Source organism: Amborella trichopoda, chromosome 13 (genome assembly GCF_054954075.1).
Source record: "Amborella trichopoda isolate Santa Cruz 75 chromosome 13, AtrichopodaSantaCruz75HAP2 v2.0, whole genome shotgun sequence".
NCBI lineage: Eukaryota > Viridiplantae > Streptophyta > Magnoliopsida > Amborellales > Amborellaceae > Amborella > Amborella trichopoda.
Window position 1 is genome coordinate 1529419 of NC_142348.1, and position 16014 is coordinate 1545432.

General features: G+C 35.8%; 2 protein-coding genes across 2 annotated transcripts; one reads left to right on the forward strand and one right to left on the reverse strand.

The window, feature by feature from the left end:
* The first annotated feature begins 10455 nt into the window (after positions 1-10455).
* LOC18428313 (RPM1 interacting protein 13) lies at positions 10456-12529 on the forward strand. Its single transcript, XM_011622918.3, has 3 exons — positions 10456-10802; positions 11649-11735; positions 11960-12529. Exons 1-3 carry the CDS (start codon positions 10551-10553, stop codon positions 12092-12094), a joined length of 474 nt encoding a protein of 157 aa, XP_011621220.1. The 5' UTR covers positions 10456-10550; the 3' UTR covers positions 12095-12529.
* Positions 12530-12609: 80 nt separating this feature from the next.
* Positions 12610-15820, reverse strand: LOC18428312 (F-box only protein). The gene is made up of 2 exons (XM_006837347.4): positions 15666-15820; positions 12610-13011 (listed from the first exon to the last, which is right to left on the reverse strand). The coding sequence occupies exons 1-2, from the start codon at positions 15818-15820 to the stop codon at positions 12891-12893; spliced, it is 276 nt and encodes a 91-aa protein (XP_006837410.1). The 3' UTR covers positions 12610-12890.
* Positions 15821-16014: the final 194 nt, after the last annotated feature.

Below are 16014 nucleotides of genomic sequence, written 5' to 3' on the forward strand. Positions count from 1 at the left end.
GGCCTTTTCATAGCCTCTTTGGATGTGGGTCTTGATGGTCAGATGCATAGGTGGACCTTTTCATACCCTCTTTGGATGTGGGTCTTGATGGTCAGATGCATAGGTGGACCTTTTCATACCCTCTTTGGATGTGGGTCTTGATGGTCAGATGCATAGGTGGAGGGGGAAATGCATCTGCTTCACCCAAGTGCTTTTTAGTACTTTTTTTTGTGCACTTGCATAGGGGTATCTCCAACTCCCTTTTCAATACCCAAAATGCCCCTTCTTTTGGATAATGACAATTATGCCCCTTCTACTTTACTTAGAGACATATTGCCCAACCCTCGCCCCTTTTTAAACCAAGAGTGGGCCTTATTTAGTTAGGAGTAAGTGGTTGTTATAATTTGGCTACAGTTACCTAAAATCAGTGGTGCTATCTAAATCGGACCAAATTAGCCGGTCCAATTGGTGGGACCCTAAATTATACTTGAATTCGATTCGGTCTGGCAAAAAGCTTGATCTTAGGAAAATTTAGACTGCGTAGATGTATTCGAGAATTTCCTTTCTGGATATTTTAGGGTTTTGTTGTGTTTTAACATGTCACAATTGGATTGAACACTTTCTTGGTTTGCCGAACAATTTAATTTTGTTAACACTATCTAAAAAAAGGACAATGTAGGAATAGGGCTTGAGCTTGAGTGATTAGTAGTTGATACTAACAACGCTACATCTTCGGTTCAATTCCTATCCTCTCCCCGGCCACCACCAAAAAATAATATTTCTATTTATTCAAAATATTTTCTTTGATCCTTTGAATCATAAATGGAAAACTAAGGGGCTTTTAATGGATCCTTTTGTGATCTGGTGGGGCCTTGAAAAACAGAGGCCTTATGAGGGCCTTTTCATTGGTCAAGTGGGCAGACATGAGAGCAAGTGGGAGAGATAAGAGAGCCTTAAAGCATAAAAGGAGTGGTCAGCATCAATGAATGTCTCATGTCTTTCTTTTTGTGGTTCAGTTTTGTTTGTATATCTCTTTTCAATTTAACTATTTCTCTAAACAGAAAAACCTAAGCAACAAGCTTCATGCTATGGGCATCATCATCATCAGGGCCACATAGAGCCTCACATATTTAAAACTACATGGTCAAACAAGGGCATCTTGTGTCCACTTGTTATGCCATGTGGACAGAGTATTCTATGCTATTATTTGGATTTCCTACAGTTTCTATGCTACCATGTGATTTTCCTACAGCTTCCTATCACTCTTCGAGAGCCGACATAGAAGATTCACGCAATTCCTGTACTCTTAAATCCGTCAAAAAATTCAATCGAGTCTGAATGGCTGCAAAATGTGTCCCTACCGCCCTTTTTAACATCAGACTGGAGGTGACATGCTAAATGTATGAAGCCAAGCAAGAGCATACATAGCATAGAAATCTATGTGTTGATAGGTACACAATGCCATTGTCTGAAGCTAAATATATGTAAATTAAAAAAAATGTATAATATGGTTGTTTGCATTTGGTACAAAGAGGTCATCGTCATCTTTAATTGTTAGATGTGGAATCATGTAGCTGGAAATGCATTAATGACCACGCTTAAAATCCAATAGAGCTTTTCTCAAATTGGATGTAAAGAAATGATACACGCCCTAACAACCAACCCTAATCTTTAGGTGTGAATTTAGGTGGTTGCGAGTGTGCTATTGATTACACTTAAAATCTAAAAAGTTTTTTCTCAAACATAAAGAGGTAAGATATTTTTACCCCTTAATTTTATTTCATATATGGCAGTTAAAGATGATTGAGAATTTCTTGAATCATGTGTAAACATCATGTAGCATGCCATATCTGTGAACGATCCATATGATGAATACAAAAACATGGAATAATTTCTAATAATTTTATTTTGTTTTTCTCTATGAACTTAGGCGTGTAGACCTAAGCTTAGGTAGGATAAATTAATATATTATTTGAAAGGACCTCCATTAGTTCTTTCTCTTTATGCGTTGGACCCAAGGGGACTTCTTTTTCCTTATTCCATTAAGAATAATATTAATTTTGTCTAAGCACTTTTTAGTGTCTCAAAAAAGCTCTTAATGCCTCAAAAAGGTTGTTAACACTTCTTAATGCCACAAAAAAATTCATGCCACAATTCCATTGACTCTAGGATTGCTTGATTTGACAGTAAAGTAAATCAAGTTGGTACGATAGTAGGCCAAAATTACATTAAAAATTAATATGTGATAGAGAGAGAGATCTTGTAAATGCTTAAAAAAAGTTAGAGAGAGATAGAGGGAGTGAGAGAGATCTCCTAAACGCTTCCGATGCCACCGTAGGATAAATCGATTCGCAACTATACGAGCCAGGAGCAGTTCAACCGGCAAAATCGGTAAATCGGCCTGTAACAATCGACCTAATCGGGTGAATCTCGGACAAACAAAAAAATATTAAAAAATAAAATAAATACAAAAAAATAATAAAATATAAAAAAAATATTTAAAACTTGATTAAACAGAACACATTCAAATGAAGTTGAAAATTAATGAAAAAATAGACTTTAAATAATCAATTCGTGATTAAAGGTATTTTTGTATTTTTTTTAAAAAAAATATAAAAATAAGTATTAATGGCCAAAACAATTTTCAATCTTTTCGAAAATAATGAAAAACATTAAAAATTCGATTACAAACAAAATCCCTTATTCTTTGGGATTTTATATAATATTTTTTATTTTTATTTTAAATACCTGACCAATTTGCCAAAATTGACCGAAATCTAATCGGGTCTAACCAGGTGGTTAGAATTTGAATAGCCCGATTTTTTGTACACTGGTTCATGTTATTACCAATCAAGAAAGATTAAAATGCAGTGGTATCATGTACATGGTCCAAATGTTCTATGGGAAAAAAAATAACATGAAGTTTCTATAAGGCCTAGGCTTTATGAAAATAAAATAAAGCCTCATTTCAAGTCTTTGTCTGGGAAGCACTTTGTTTCCTTTAATTAAAGATATAGTATATACAATTAGTTTATTTTTTACAAAGTATTTTTTATATATTTTTAAGGTGTGTGGAAGACAAATTTGAAATTAATCCAAATTATAGAAAGATATTAATAATTTAAACATTATTTCATCTACTCATAAACAACGAGGTTACACTCCAAGATGCGGACACTATATTTTTACTAACGAAAAAACATATTCATGGTTTGGAATTCAGAACAAACAGGGCATTTGCATTATTTGGCTTAACCACTCAAATGGGCTGAACTTATTTAAGGTGACATCTCCAAAACAAGGAAAACTTGGAGTTTTAATAAATAGAAGTGTGATGCCCTAAACAATCAAATTAAGGCACACTCTAAAATTTCATCAGATGTTGTAGACTAATCAAACAAGTGCAAAAGCTCTCTCTCTCTCTCTCTGTGGCTGTGCATAAAGCAGTCAGCGATGACTGCTCAACATAGACTACATTTTATTTGAGAGATAGTGCTTAACACTACATAACAAACTGTTCTGGTGGTTTTTTTTATTTAAGATTATGGCTGAATTATGATAAGGTTGGAGATTATATGAGGCCACTTATCTTCAGTACAAGAAGGTCATAATCGCCTTTAGCTTTCAAATGCGAGACTAGATGGCCAAATGCGAGACTAGATGGCCAAAGGTGCATCAATTCACTGTACAAATTCCAAAAAATCTAATCACCCAATTTCACTTATTTTGGCTAGGGATGATTACACCTTATACCAAAGTTCACCTTCATTATCATCATCCGAACCTTATCCCACCTAGTTGGGGTCGGCTAGACGGACCTATTCCACTCTTTATCTTCTTATACCAAGGTAAACCATCTCAATATCTACTTTTCCGGAACTTAAAAATTTCCTTGTGCAACAACATCTCGAGTCCCACAGTTAACTACAATGTATAGCTGCATTTTTCTGCTGAAACTCTGCTTCTAGCATCATGATGGAGGAAAGTTTAATGGTTAGGATTTACTTAAAGAATCAATCATCATAGGAGATATCGTAGTTGGGTTTGCAGCCTGATGCTTTGGGTCCTCTGCGCGATTAGAGTCCTAAAACTTGGCAGCATTTGGAGGATCATCAGGCCCCAATTTACACTTTATAGTCACAAGAGGGAGAGAGAGTACTCACTTCAAGAAATGCAGAAAAATCAGAATTGATTCCCAGATAAACAATTTTCGAATTTGTTACCAATTTCCTTTCATGCTAATCCTTCACTCAGGCCATTAGTGAATACATTATCAAGTGAATACTTTTAATTTGCTTTTTGTTTGTGAAAATACTTACTTGACAAGCTATTCACAAAATGATCTCGGCATTAAGTTAGCAGGAAAAGAAATTGGAAACAAAGATAAAGATTTGTAAAGACAGAATTATAAACTTGCTTTAATAGCCGGGGGCTTGGATCTGGCCTCTGGAGTGAGAAAAACTTCAGGACTCGCACCAAGCCTCCCCCTGACCCTTATTTTTTATGCTAAAATATCACCATTCCTTGTTGGGACTTGTCTGAGTCAGCCGGGTCTGGCGAGTCCGGGCCGAGTCCAAACACTGACCAAGGTCATAGTGACATGTAGCAATGTGCATAACATATATGTTAATGTTGAAAAAAGACCTATGTGATCTTTTACCGGGGAATACATTTATTTTATTTTATTTTTTTACCATGTAGCAACGTGCATAACATGTATGTTAATATTGAAAAAAAGACCTATGTGATCTTTTACTGAGGAATACATTTATTTTATTTTATTTTATTTTTTTTACCCCTTACTTTTGACAAAAAGTCACTTACAGGTGGTCTTTATTATAATAAGATAAATTTCAAAATAAAATCAACATAACAATAAAACCAAGATCTTAACAACTTGATGCTATTGAAACAACTATGCACTATGCTTGAGAATAAAAGATAAGATTCCAAGAAACAAAAAGGAAGAGTGTCGGAGATTACCTCAACCAGGCTTATTACACCCCATGTCAAGTCACCACCATCCAATGGCACAGGATCAACGGTCTAGCTTCAATCTCGAACCGGGAAAGCAAATTTCGGCTAAGTCACACCAATGGAACATGAATCCCTTTGATCACAAACTCAAACTCTAGTTGAATTCTCTTAGCAACCTAGTTTGAGAGAGATGGATTCACTTTTTGCTAAACCCTATAACCCTTAGCCATAAATCCATATTTGAGAGATATGAGAGAATAACTCCATAACTTAAACCCTTACGTTCTTTCATAATGTAGGAGAGAGAGATCAAACATGAGACAGTGGTGCGTGCTCCCTTTTTGGGATATGAGAGAGAAATATGGGAATTAGGTACAAGACATAAGGTGTAGAGATTTTTGGGTAAAAACAATCCTTTTTTATAGGCTTTGAATAAGATTAGGGTTTTTTATGGTTTTCTTTAGCTTGCCTCTTCTTGTGAGATTGAACATAAACTGTCGATCAAGGGTGACTTGTGGGATAAGAGATCTGAGCCATCCATTCTATAGATGGGCCATCAACATTATAGAAGGTGGATGAACTATTATCCCCCTTTCCTAAATCATTTTCCCATCAATATATTTAAATAAAATAAATATCATGCATTCTATAAAATTTCACCATCCATGTCACATATTCCATAAGGATATGTCAAATAATATCAAGTAGATAAATACTATCAAATATATATAAGATAAGATCCATATCAATTCAAATTGACCATATATTTTTAAAACAAACTTGCTACAAAATAGATAAAGTCATTGTCAATATATCCCTTCCAAGATTTGACCACATGCCACAAATCAGACTAACCTTATCTTAAAAACAAACAAGAGAATCCAAAGAGGGTGGGGCGTGCCACTCTTTTGTGGCTCATGTGGGCCCCCACCTACATGCCACATGGTGGGCCCATGTGCACTATGGGCCCCCGTGGAATATTATAAAAAAATGTTATTTTTAAAATTGAATAAAACAATTTAAAATATATATTTGAAGTTTTATAACTTTGTAAGAACAATAACTGTATTTTTATCAGTCCAAAAATCACAAATAAAATATTTCGATATTCATAAAAATTTAAATAATAAAACTAAAATCATTTCAATAATAAAATGAACACAATTAAATTAATATGATAGGAAAATGATCCATATGGTTTTAGGAATCCAATCTGTAATAACATGGTACTCTACCTTCAATTGTAGACTACAGACCACACTAGCTTTATTTAACTGACTCAGTGTTTCTCATGACCCACAGTCCAAGCAGGCGATGAATCAAGGGGACGCAATCTCAATCTGTAGATTAGAAGTCATCCCCTAGAGACGAGTCAAGGTCACCACAATCTGATGCGACCACAGCTCTATTGCGCATAGGGGTATCTCTTGCACATGCATACGCTTCACTCAAAGGTGGATATCGGCGTTCCCGAACGATCTATCAATATACATGCCGTGTGATGGAACATGGATGAGGTTTTGGCCCCCGTCTCAGTAGGCCACCATCACACACAAGGGTCACACAGTCCCTCGGATCACTCATCTGAGCATGTTCTCCGACCTCATGAAGGGCTAACCCATAAACCCTTATCGGTTTGTTCTTCATGCCCGAGTAACATGGTTTTTTTCCAACCGACTGGCCTAGATTGTTAAGCACAGATCGGTATCAGCAAATCATCGTTTGCTTAATATGGTCCACGAGGGACCATACTACCACTGAATTCATGTTCCACTATATCATTTCATTTTACAAGCACTCATAAGGCCTTTAAAGGCCACATAAATCTCCCACTTGGCCTTTGAAGGCCTTACATTTTCTCTTTCTCACTTTCCCTTATTCTCATCTCTCTCTCCCAATTACAATCTCTCTCAAGGATTTTTACTTATTCTCTCAATACATTAATCATGACTCTCGCTATCAATCCTTTCACAAAAGGATTTATAGAGACATCACATTTTTCTCTTTGCTGCTCGGATCTCATCCCAAAAATGGTCATAGTTCATCTTTCACATCGCATCGCGAATCATGGACCTGTTGTCACAAAAGACCTCACGTACCCTCATCGCATGGCGTCGCATGAGTTGAGAGAGATGGATTCTTTTTTTGCTAAACCCTAAAACCCTTAGCCGTAAATCTGTATTTGAGAGATAGGAGAGAAGAACTCCATAACCTGAACGCTTAGGTTCTTTCACAATATGAAAGACAGAGAGATCAAACACGAGAAAGTGGTACGTGCCCCCTTTTCGGGATATGAGAGAGAAATATGGGAATTAGGTACAAGAGATAAAGTGTAGAGATTTTTGGGTAAAAATTTTTTTTATAGGCTTTGAATAAGATTAGGGTTTCTTAAAGTTTTCTTTAGCTTGCCTCTTCTTGTGAGATTGAACATAGACCGTCGATCAAGGGTGACTTGTGGGGTAAGAGATCTGAGCCATTGATTCCATAGATGGGCCATCAACATTATGGAAGGTGTATGAATCATTATCCCCCTTTCTTAAACCATTTTCCCATCAATATATTTATATAAAATAAATATCATGCATTTTATAAAATTGCACGATCCATGTCACATATTCCATAATGATATGTCAAATACTACCAAATATAAATAAGATAGGATCCATATCAATTCAAATTGACCATATCTCTTTAAAATAAACTTGCTACAATATAAATAAAGCCATGGTCAATATATCCCTTCTAAGATTTGACCACATGCCACAAATCAAACTAACCTTATCTTAAAAGTAAACAAGAGACTCCAAAGAGGGTGGGGCGTGCCACCCTTTTGTGGCACATGTGGGCCCCCACCCACATGCCACATAGTGGGCCCATGTGCATTATAGGCCCCCATAGAATATTATAAAAAAAAATATTGTTTTTAAAATTGAATAAAACAATTTAAAATACATATTTGAAGTTTTATAACTTTGTAAGAACAATAACTGTACTTTTATAAGTCCAAAAATCGTAAATAAAATATTGAGAGATTCATAAAAATTCAAATAATAAAACTAAAATCATTTCAATAAATAAAATGAATACAATTAAATTAATATGATGGGAAAATGATCCATATGGTTTTAGGAATCCAATTTGTAATAACGAGGTACTCGACCTTCAACTGTAGACTACATACCACACTAGCTTTATCGAACCTACCTAGTGTTTCCCATGACCTACAATCCAAGCAGGATATCATTAGCGGGTCACCAAAGTCAGGTCGATGAATCAAGAGGTTGCAATCCTAGTCTGTGGATTACAGGTCCTCCCCTAGAGACGAGTCAATGTCACCACGGCCTGATGCGACCATAGCTCTATGGCACATAAAGGTATCTCTCACACATCCATATGTTTCACCCAAAGGTGGATATTTGGCTTTCTCGAATGATCTATCAATATGTATGCCGTGTGATAGAACATAGATGAGGTTTTGGCCCTCGTCTCAGTAGGCCACCATCACACACAAGGGTTACACAGTCCCTCGGCTCACTCATCTGAGCATGTTCTTCGACCTCATCAAGGGCTAACTCATAAACCTTTATCCGTTTGTTCTTCATGCCAAGGTAACATGGGTTTTTCCCAACCGACTGCCTTAGATAGTTAAGCACAGATCGGTATCAACAAACCATTGTTTGCTTAGTATGGTCCACAAGGGACCACACTCCCACTAAGCTCATGTTTCACTATATCATTTCATTTTACAAGCACTCATAAGGCCTTTAAAGATCACATGAACCCAACAAATGTGATAGCATTCATGTATATGCAGCAATATGCAAAACAATTTATGTTAATGTTATAGCTCTCATGTGCATGTATAGATGTATCTATCAATGTATCCATGTTTATATTTTTGTGTAGACAAATTAAATGATAGTTATGTTTCTGATTACAAGGTTCAATATGCATATGGGCGTCTCTCACCCAAACTAACAATTTCAACAATGGAGCACCATGGATAAAAATAAGCAATACAATGTAGTGATTTTCTTTTTGAAGTGGGAGTTATTGACTGCAAGAAACTGAAATCTACACCTAGTGAAACATTTTGGATCCAAATTATCTCAAAGTTGATTTGAAAATATGATCTTTTTCATAGGAGTGTTCTATTTGACATGATTGCCATGAAGGAAGCAATAGAACAGTGGGTATTCATATTGTCCAAGTTAATTTGCAGAAAAGACAGAGCATTAATACAGAAAAAGAGAGAAACATAGCGCAATGCAAGCTCCACAGATGATAATCTTCACCAGTACTTAAATAAAATAGATCGGTGTCTCGGATCGGCCATCCAAAAAATCGGTCATCGACAGATTGGCTGTCCAGATCAACAATTTGGCCAATAAAAAAGTTAAAAAAAAATAGAGAACAAATAAAATTGAAAGATAATTAAAATAGAAATTGGGATCTCAATCGACCTTTTGACTGTAAGACTCAGCCCGTTCTATCAGAGAACCGGCTAATCTCAGGGAAGAACCAACCCAATCTTCGCATTTGAAAAATACAGTAGTAAACCCATGTCACAATTATGGCTTTTAAGAGCAAATCCTTGTTATATATACACATACATAAAATATGTAAACAAATGATGATGATGATTTATATCTCAATCGGACCCTAGGCTTGGGTGTATTGACTTGGACCCGACACAGTTCTAGGTCAATTCCAAGTCTCAATCCAACTTAGTAGGGTCAGGTGGGGTGGTCACCGACCAGCCCCTTTACACTCTTTTGATTAATGCAATTTACATAATAGATTGTGGGTGTTTTCATCTATTTTTTTATTTGACCAATTAAATTCCAAAGGAAAATTTATATACGAACCACAAATAATTTTTGGAATTAGAATATAGCCCATATTTTGGGTCATTTTCCCTTGGTTCCAAAATCCAACTTTCAAGTCGCCTAAAATACAAACAACTAAAGGCGTGTTTGACAAAAGGTCATGCCTTGAATGAAAATGGAAGATGCATACAATGGAGGCTGCATCTACCATAAAAAGGGCATCTCTAAGAGGGGCGAGGAAGCCCGCCCTCCCATTTTTGGGCTTCCACAACAAACATGAAAGCGGGAGATGTTGGAACCTTCAACTTCCACTTCCAATGACTCCAATTTATCAAACGCGCTATAAGTACTTGTGTGGTTCTAGAACTTTCGAATCACCTAAAATACAAAAAATAACTAAGTGTACTAGCATATCTAAAATACAAAAACCAACAAGATTTTATGAGAAAAGTACCCATTATTTCTCGCATAAAGTGGTCATAAATTTTATACAGTTCAAAAGTTGGACATTCTAACAAGTGGTAAAATGGTAATAAAAATTAAAAAATCACCCCAAGGTTAAGGCAAAGTATCCCAAAATAACGAACTTCTTTTAAAATTCAAAATCTAAAGAGAGTGTCCCCAACGGTCACTTTGTTGCTATTATCTCAGAGAGTGAGAGGCCAATTTCCAATGGTCCTTTACTGTTATATCACTTTAGAGAGAGAGATATCAATGTTAGAGAAAGAGAGAAAAGGAGAACGATCCTAGAGAGAGAAGGGGGCCATGGCCATCAAGAACGAGAGAATGGTCATTGACATATTGTCATCTGATGAAGATATAACACCATTGAAACCTAAAATCAGACTTTCAGGCAATGAAAACAACATCTTGGAAGTAAAAGTGGGGAGAGAGAGAAATAAAGTCATGGATGATGACTGTTGCATACTTGATTTTTATGCTCAATCCATTGGATTCAATGCCAAAATTGATTTTAAAGTTGCAGAGGATTTGATTGTGGTGGGCGAAAAGGGTCCGGTAAAGCTCTGTGCTATGATATATGAATCCCCATTTCTTCACTTTGAGTAGCTTCATGGAACATGTATTTTATTTCTTTTTTTTTTTCTTTTCTTCCTGTGTCTTGTACTAAAGTTTTCGAATTGATTTCAAAATATGTTATTATTTTCTTGTTTTGCTTTTTAGAGAGACAGAGTGAGGTTTAATCAATCCTTTTTTTTTTTTTTGCGTTTTGAGTAGTTTTATGGAAATTGTAGTAATTTCTTTCTTTTTTCACCTTTTATTTCCGTCCTGTTTTAGATTTTTTCCAATAGGTCTAAAACTATTTGGGGTTCCTCTTCCTTTCGTCTTTTGGATATTAGAGAGAGAGGTATGTTTAATCTGTCCCCATTTTTTCCCCCTTAGAGCAGGTTCACGGAAAATGTAAATGTATTTTAATTCTTATTTTACCCTTTTTTCAACCTTTTTTTTAATGGTTCCAAAGTGACTCAAATTATTGTCAGGTTTTCTTCTTTTTTTCAGATGAGTAGTTTCATGGAAAATGAAATTTCTTTCTTTTTTTCTTTTTATTTTTTCCTCTGCCTTGTTTTAAATTTTTCGAATGGGTCAAATTATTCTGGGGTTGTTCTCTTTTTCTTTGTTTTTAGAGAGAGAGATGCGGGAGGCGGGTTTAATTGTGATTCTTTGCTGAAAATTCTGGAGTTTCCTTTTTTTGGTGCTACGTTTGCAGAGTCTGTGAGAAATTTCCTCAAAGTTTTGTTGAAACTCATTGGATTTAATTGTGAATATTTAAAAGAAGATTGAGGAAATGAATATTGTGAAAAAAACTCAGTATTTAGTAACAATAATCAAAGAATTATTTTGCAGGTGGCATGCAGAGACTATCCTCATCCAAGGCATCTCTGTGCCAAATTTCCCTTCAACAAAACTCCACATTCCCTCCATTGCCCACAGGTGAAAATCTCTCTCTCTCTCAGAAAATATCCTCTCTGTATGTCTCCAACTTCTCTGTTTTTTTTCTTTTTGCCCAACTCTCTCTCTACCATTTTTGCCAAGACTCTCCACAAAGGCAAAAATCCAACTTTCCATGTTTTCATACTAATCTCCCTTAAAAAATTTACTCAGATTAGTATGAAACACAAACTGACAGAATGCAATGTTTGTTGTTAAATTCACAGTGCCACTGCTATGTTTGTGACAAGCCAGCTCCATGTGTGGCCTGGACTGCTTGGAAAAATTCTCATTGTGATGCTTCAGACACTGACAAATGGTGGATATCAAGGAGAAATGCATTGAAAAAGATCTCCCGATAATTAAACTCCACCTATGTTCGCTCTTTTCTCGCCAGTTCGGTAGGTCGGTGGCTGTAACATATTGCCTGGTCATTGTGGGTCATCGCCAAAAAATGAAATTCTTGTCACTTTTTGCTCTTTTCGGCTGGATTCCAGTAGGTTGATGGCAGAAAGATTTTGCTTGCTCATGTTGGGGTCTTGCAAAACATGCAGAAGAAGATATATTTTATTCTTCACTACTTGCCGTGAAGTTTCTTCCTTCTCAATGATGCAAATTGGAAAAAGCTTGTCTTGTTGATTTCTTTTATGTTTCTTGGATTGTAGCTCAATCTGGGCCATTGATTTTCGGTTATGTGTATACTGATCAAACAAAGTTTTGATTTCTTTTGTATTTGTTGGAGTGTAACTCAGCTCGGCATCTTTGATTTTTTGTTATATGCCTACTGATCAAACAAAGTCCTCTCTCTCTCTCTCTCTCTCTCTCTCTCTCTGTGTTGTATACAGAGATGCCTTAAGATGCAGCATGCAGCCATGACTGCTCTACAATAGACCACATTTATTTGCCAGAGAGAAACAACTACATAACAGCTGATGTGCCATTTCTCCACACTCCTGCAAAGAATTTCTTGAACCTTGTATGCCACCAATAACACACCCTCGACCATATGATTTCACATCTAACAGATAGAAGCGATTGTGATCTTTTTACACCAAACCCCAAATCACACTATATAAACTGTCTTTTTAACCGAAACTCTATTTTCACATACATACAAGCAACTGAAGCTCACAGTTTAGAGCTTAGTGAGAGAACCAATTAATCATCATATGACACATGGTAATCAGTTTTGCAGCCAAATGCTTCCGGGTCCTCCGCGCCACAACAGTCGTAAAACTTGGCAGCATATGGAGGATCATCAGGCCCCAGTTCGTAGTATCTGTGTACACACACATGAGAGAGAGAGAGAGAGTAAGAGCCCTACCTAAATACACAAGAAACCAGAATCAATAACCAGGGAGGAAAAAAATTAACTAGACACTGTGATCTAAATAATGGTCTGGCATGAGGGGCCATTAACAACAAACAAATGAGTAAAAGAAAAGAGATTCCGCACTTCCTTTCAGATTTTTTCAATTCATATTCAATATAAATCAGTATAAAGGTGTAAATATGCAAAACAGGCTGATCTTCCCCAAAAGTTCACATTGATGGCACCCTGATGTCGGCTCTTGGCCACCTGAAGCGGTAGTACGTTCCAAAGGTTGGGTTGTTCACCCATTAAAGCGGTACGTCAGTTGGGTTCAGAACGTCAAGAGACAGTTCGGTCCATTACTGATGAATCCAAGTCATCTGGACATGTTGGTGGTACATGCAAATTCCCTCAAATTAAAGTTTTAAGCATTGTGGCTCTCTTCATCTTAACCCTTCACAGATTCATATAAACATCACTGGCTAATAAATAACGGTGAGCACTCTATCCAGAGGCATATCATTATATGTGTTTAAGGACGTCCAGTTGTCCGAACTCGAATGGGATTTGATAGTTGAGAGGTAGCCAATAATAATGGCACACATCAATTATGGACTAACAAACATTAATTGAAGCTGACCAGTGATGATGTTTCCAACTCACTCTCAGCCATTCAATCAAAAGTGGATGGTTGCGTATCCCCAGACATATATAAATTATATGTGTAGGGAGAGAAAAATGTTTCCTATAAACTAGCTGCATACATGTATTAATATAGACTGGTGATATCACTCAAGGTCTTCGAAAAGTTGATTAATTGTTAAAAGTTAGTTCGATTAATTCAATATCGATGAACCTGGAAAAGAGCATTGAAAGCTGGAACGAACGCATAACATGATTTCTTGAAATTCCCTGAGAATTCTTTATTAGTGCTCAGCTAACCATATCGCAAAGTCTCTTTGCTATAGATACTCTAAAAATCCAAAGATGCGCTTGCAAGTGGATTTAAGTAGTGCATATGATCGAGTTTATTGGGATTTTCTTCCTTCCAGAATGCTAGCTTTGGGATTTCCGAACATCTTTCTCTCCAGATCAAATAGTGTTGTATATATGTGTCTGAATGTATCTACATTTATATTTCTACATAAACAAAACTTAGCGGGCATTTGTGTTTTCTAATAATGACCATCAATCCGAATGCAGATTTTTGTCACCCAAACTAAAAATTCCAACAATGGTACTGTATATCATAACTGAGGATAAAATGAAACAAAGATCATAAGACTGTTTACTGAAGAATATGAGTGAACAAAAGATCTACAGTAACAATCTAATGATTTTTTTTTTATTCAAGTTTATAATAATTGACTAAGAAAACTGAAGAAGCAAATAGCAATATATAAATATCTTGGACTTAAATAATCGCTCAGCTGATAATAAATAAATAAAAAAGAAGGGGGTTTTTTGGCGTTTCATAAAGTTTGCTAGAAAAAAAAAGCAATAACTTAAAAGCCTGGTATTCATATCACTCATTGTCATTTGAGGAGACAAAAAAAAACGCATTAGCAAAGAAAACAAGAGAAACATAACAGCATTCAAGCTATGGATATAGAAAATATAGTACTTTATGTTTTGAGAAAATATTTGACTTTTGCCGAGCCGACCACAATTAGTTGAAAAAAGGTTTTAATAGGATAGAAGGAGTGAAAGAGACATAGTAACCTATGATTTGACTAATGGTACGGCCCTTAATAGAGCGTAATGACATAATTGGATATATAGAGAGACCTCAAATAATTGAGATAAGCCACTATGATGATAATGATGGTTCATTACTATTTGTTTTATGAAGTTCACTATTATATATTAATAATTTAAGAGAGTACATGATTATGGGTAGATACAAAAATAAGTAATCCCCATTACTGTGGATGCTCTATACAAAACCCTTAAGGGTTGCTTGATCCGTTTTTGATAAGGTTGGTTCTTGTTGTGACCAACATAATTTTTTTCTCTAAGAAAAGAACTTGTAGTGATAGCAAGAACAGAATGTCACATGCATTTCATTATGGGTTTTAGCTGAAAATTCAAGTTCAGTGAAAAAACTTGTAGATAACGGATGGGGGCAATGTCAATAATTTTCTTTGCAGTGTTCTATATTGAAAAAGAAAAATAAGATTATATCTAATTGGGAAAATCGAGATAAAGCTGGGATGATGATGATGATATCTAATTCGGAAAAAAACCCTAGGTCTTGAAATGAAAGAAATTAAGCTGAAATCCCATTACGATGGGGGGGGGGGAAGAGAAATTACATTGAACGCTTATTTTTAACAAAAAATCTGAAGATTTTTCTTTCTTTGATTGCTGAAAATCTAAATGATTCATAAAAGGGAGGAGCTGAATTTTTTTATTTTTTATTTTTTCTTTAAAAGAGAGGAGCTGAATTTTTTTATTTTTTATTTTTTAAAGAAAGTAATTGAAATTACTCCCAAAAAAAAAAATAAACAATGATCTTTATCAATTGGAACCATATAACACTCAAATGCAAACAACCAGTGTGGAGATGAGAGAGAGAAGGAGATAAAACGATGAGAAATGCAGAGAGAGAGTGTCTTCACCTTTTCTGGTCGTCATGCCTTCGAGAAACAAAGAAAGATGGGTGAAATCTACAGGAAGAAGGAGAATTTGAAGACTGAGTGAACGTTTTCTTGCATCGCTTGCAGACCCTCTCCTGGTTCAGGGACGCTCTTTCTCCACCTTTCAGGCTTTCCATTGCTTCTCTCTATCTCTCTAGAAAGCAAATATTTTGGCACGAGACCACCAATAAAAAGACCTCCTTTTCACTAGAACCAAGTTTTCAAAATACCCATAAGAAAGCTCTTATTCCCTCAATGGCTCTCTCTCTACCATAGTTGAGAGAGTGCTCTCTGTCCCTCTCCCCCATTCATTCTCTCTCTCTCTCTCTCT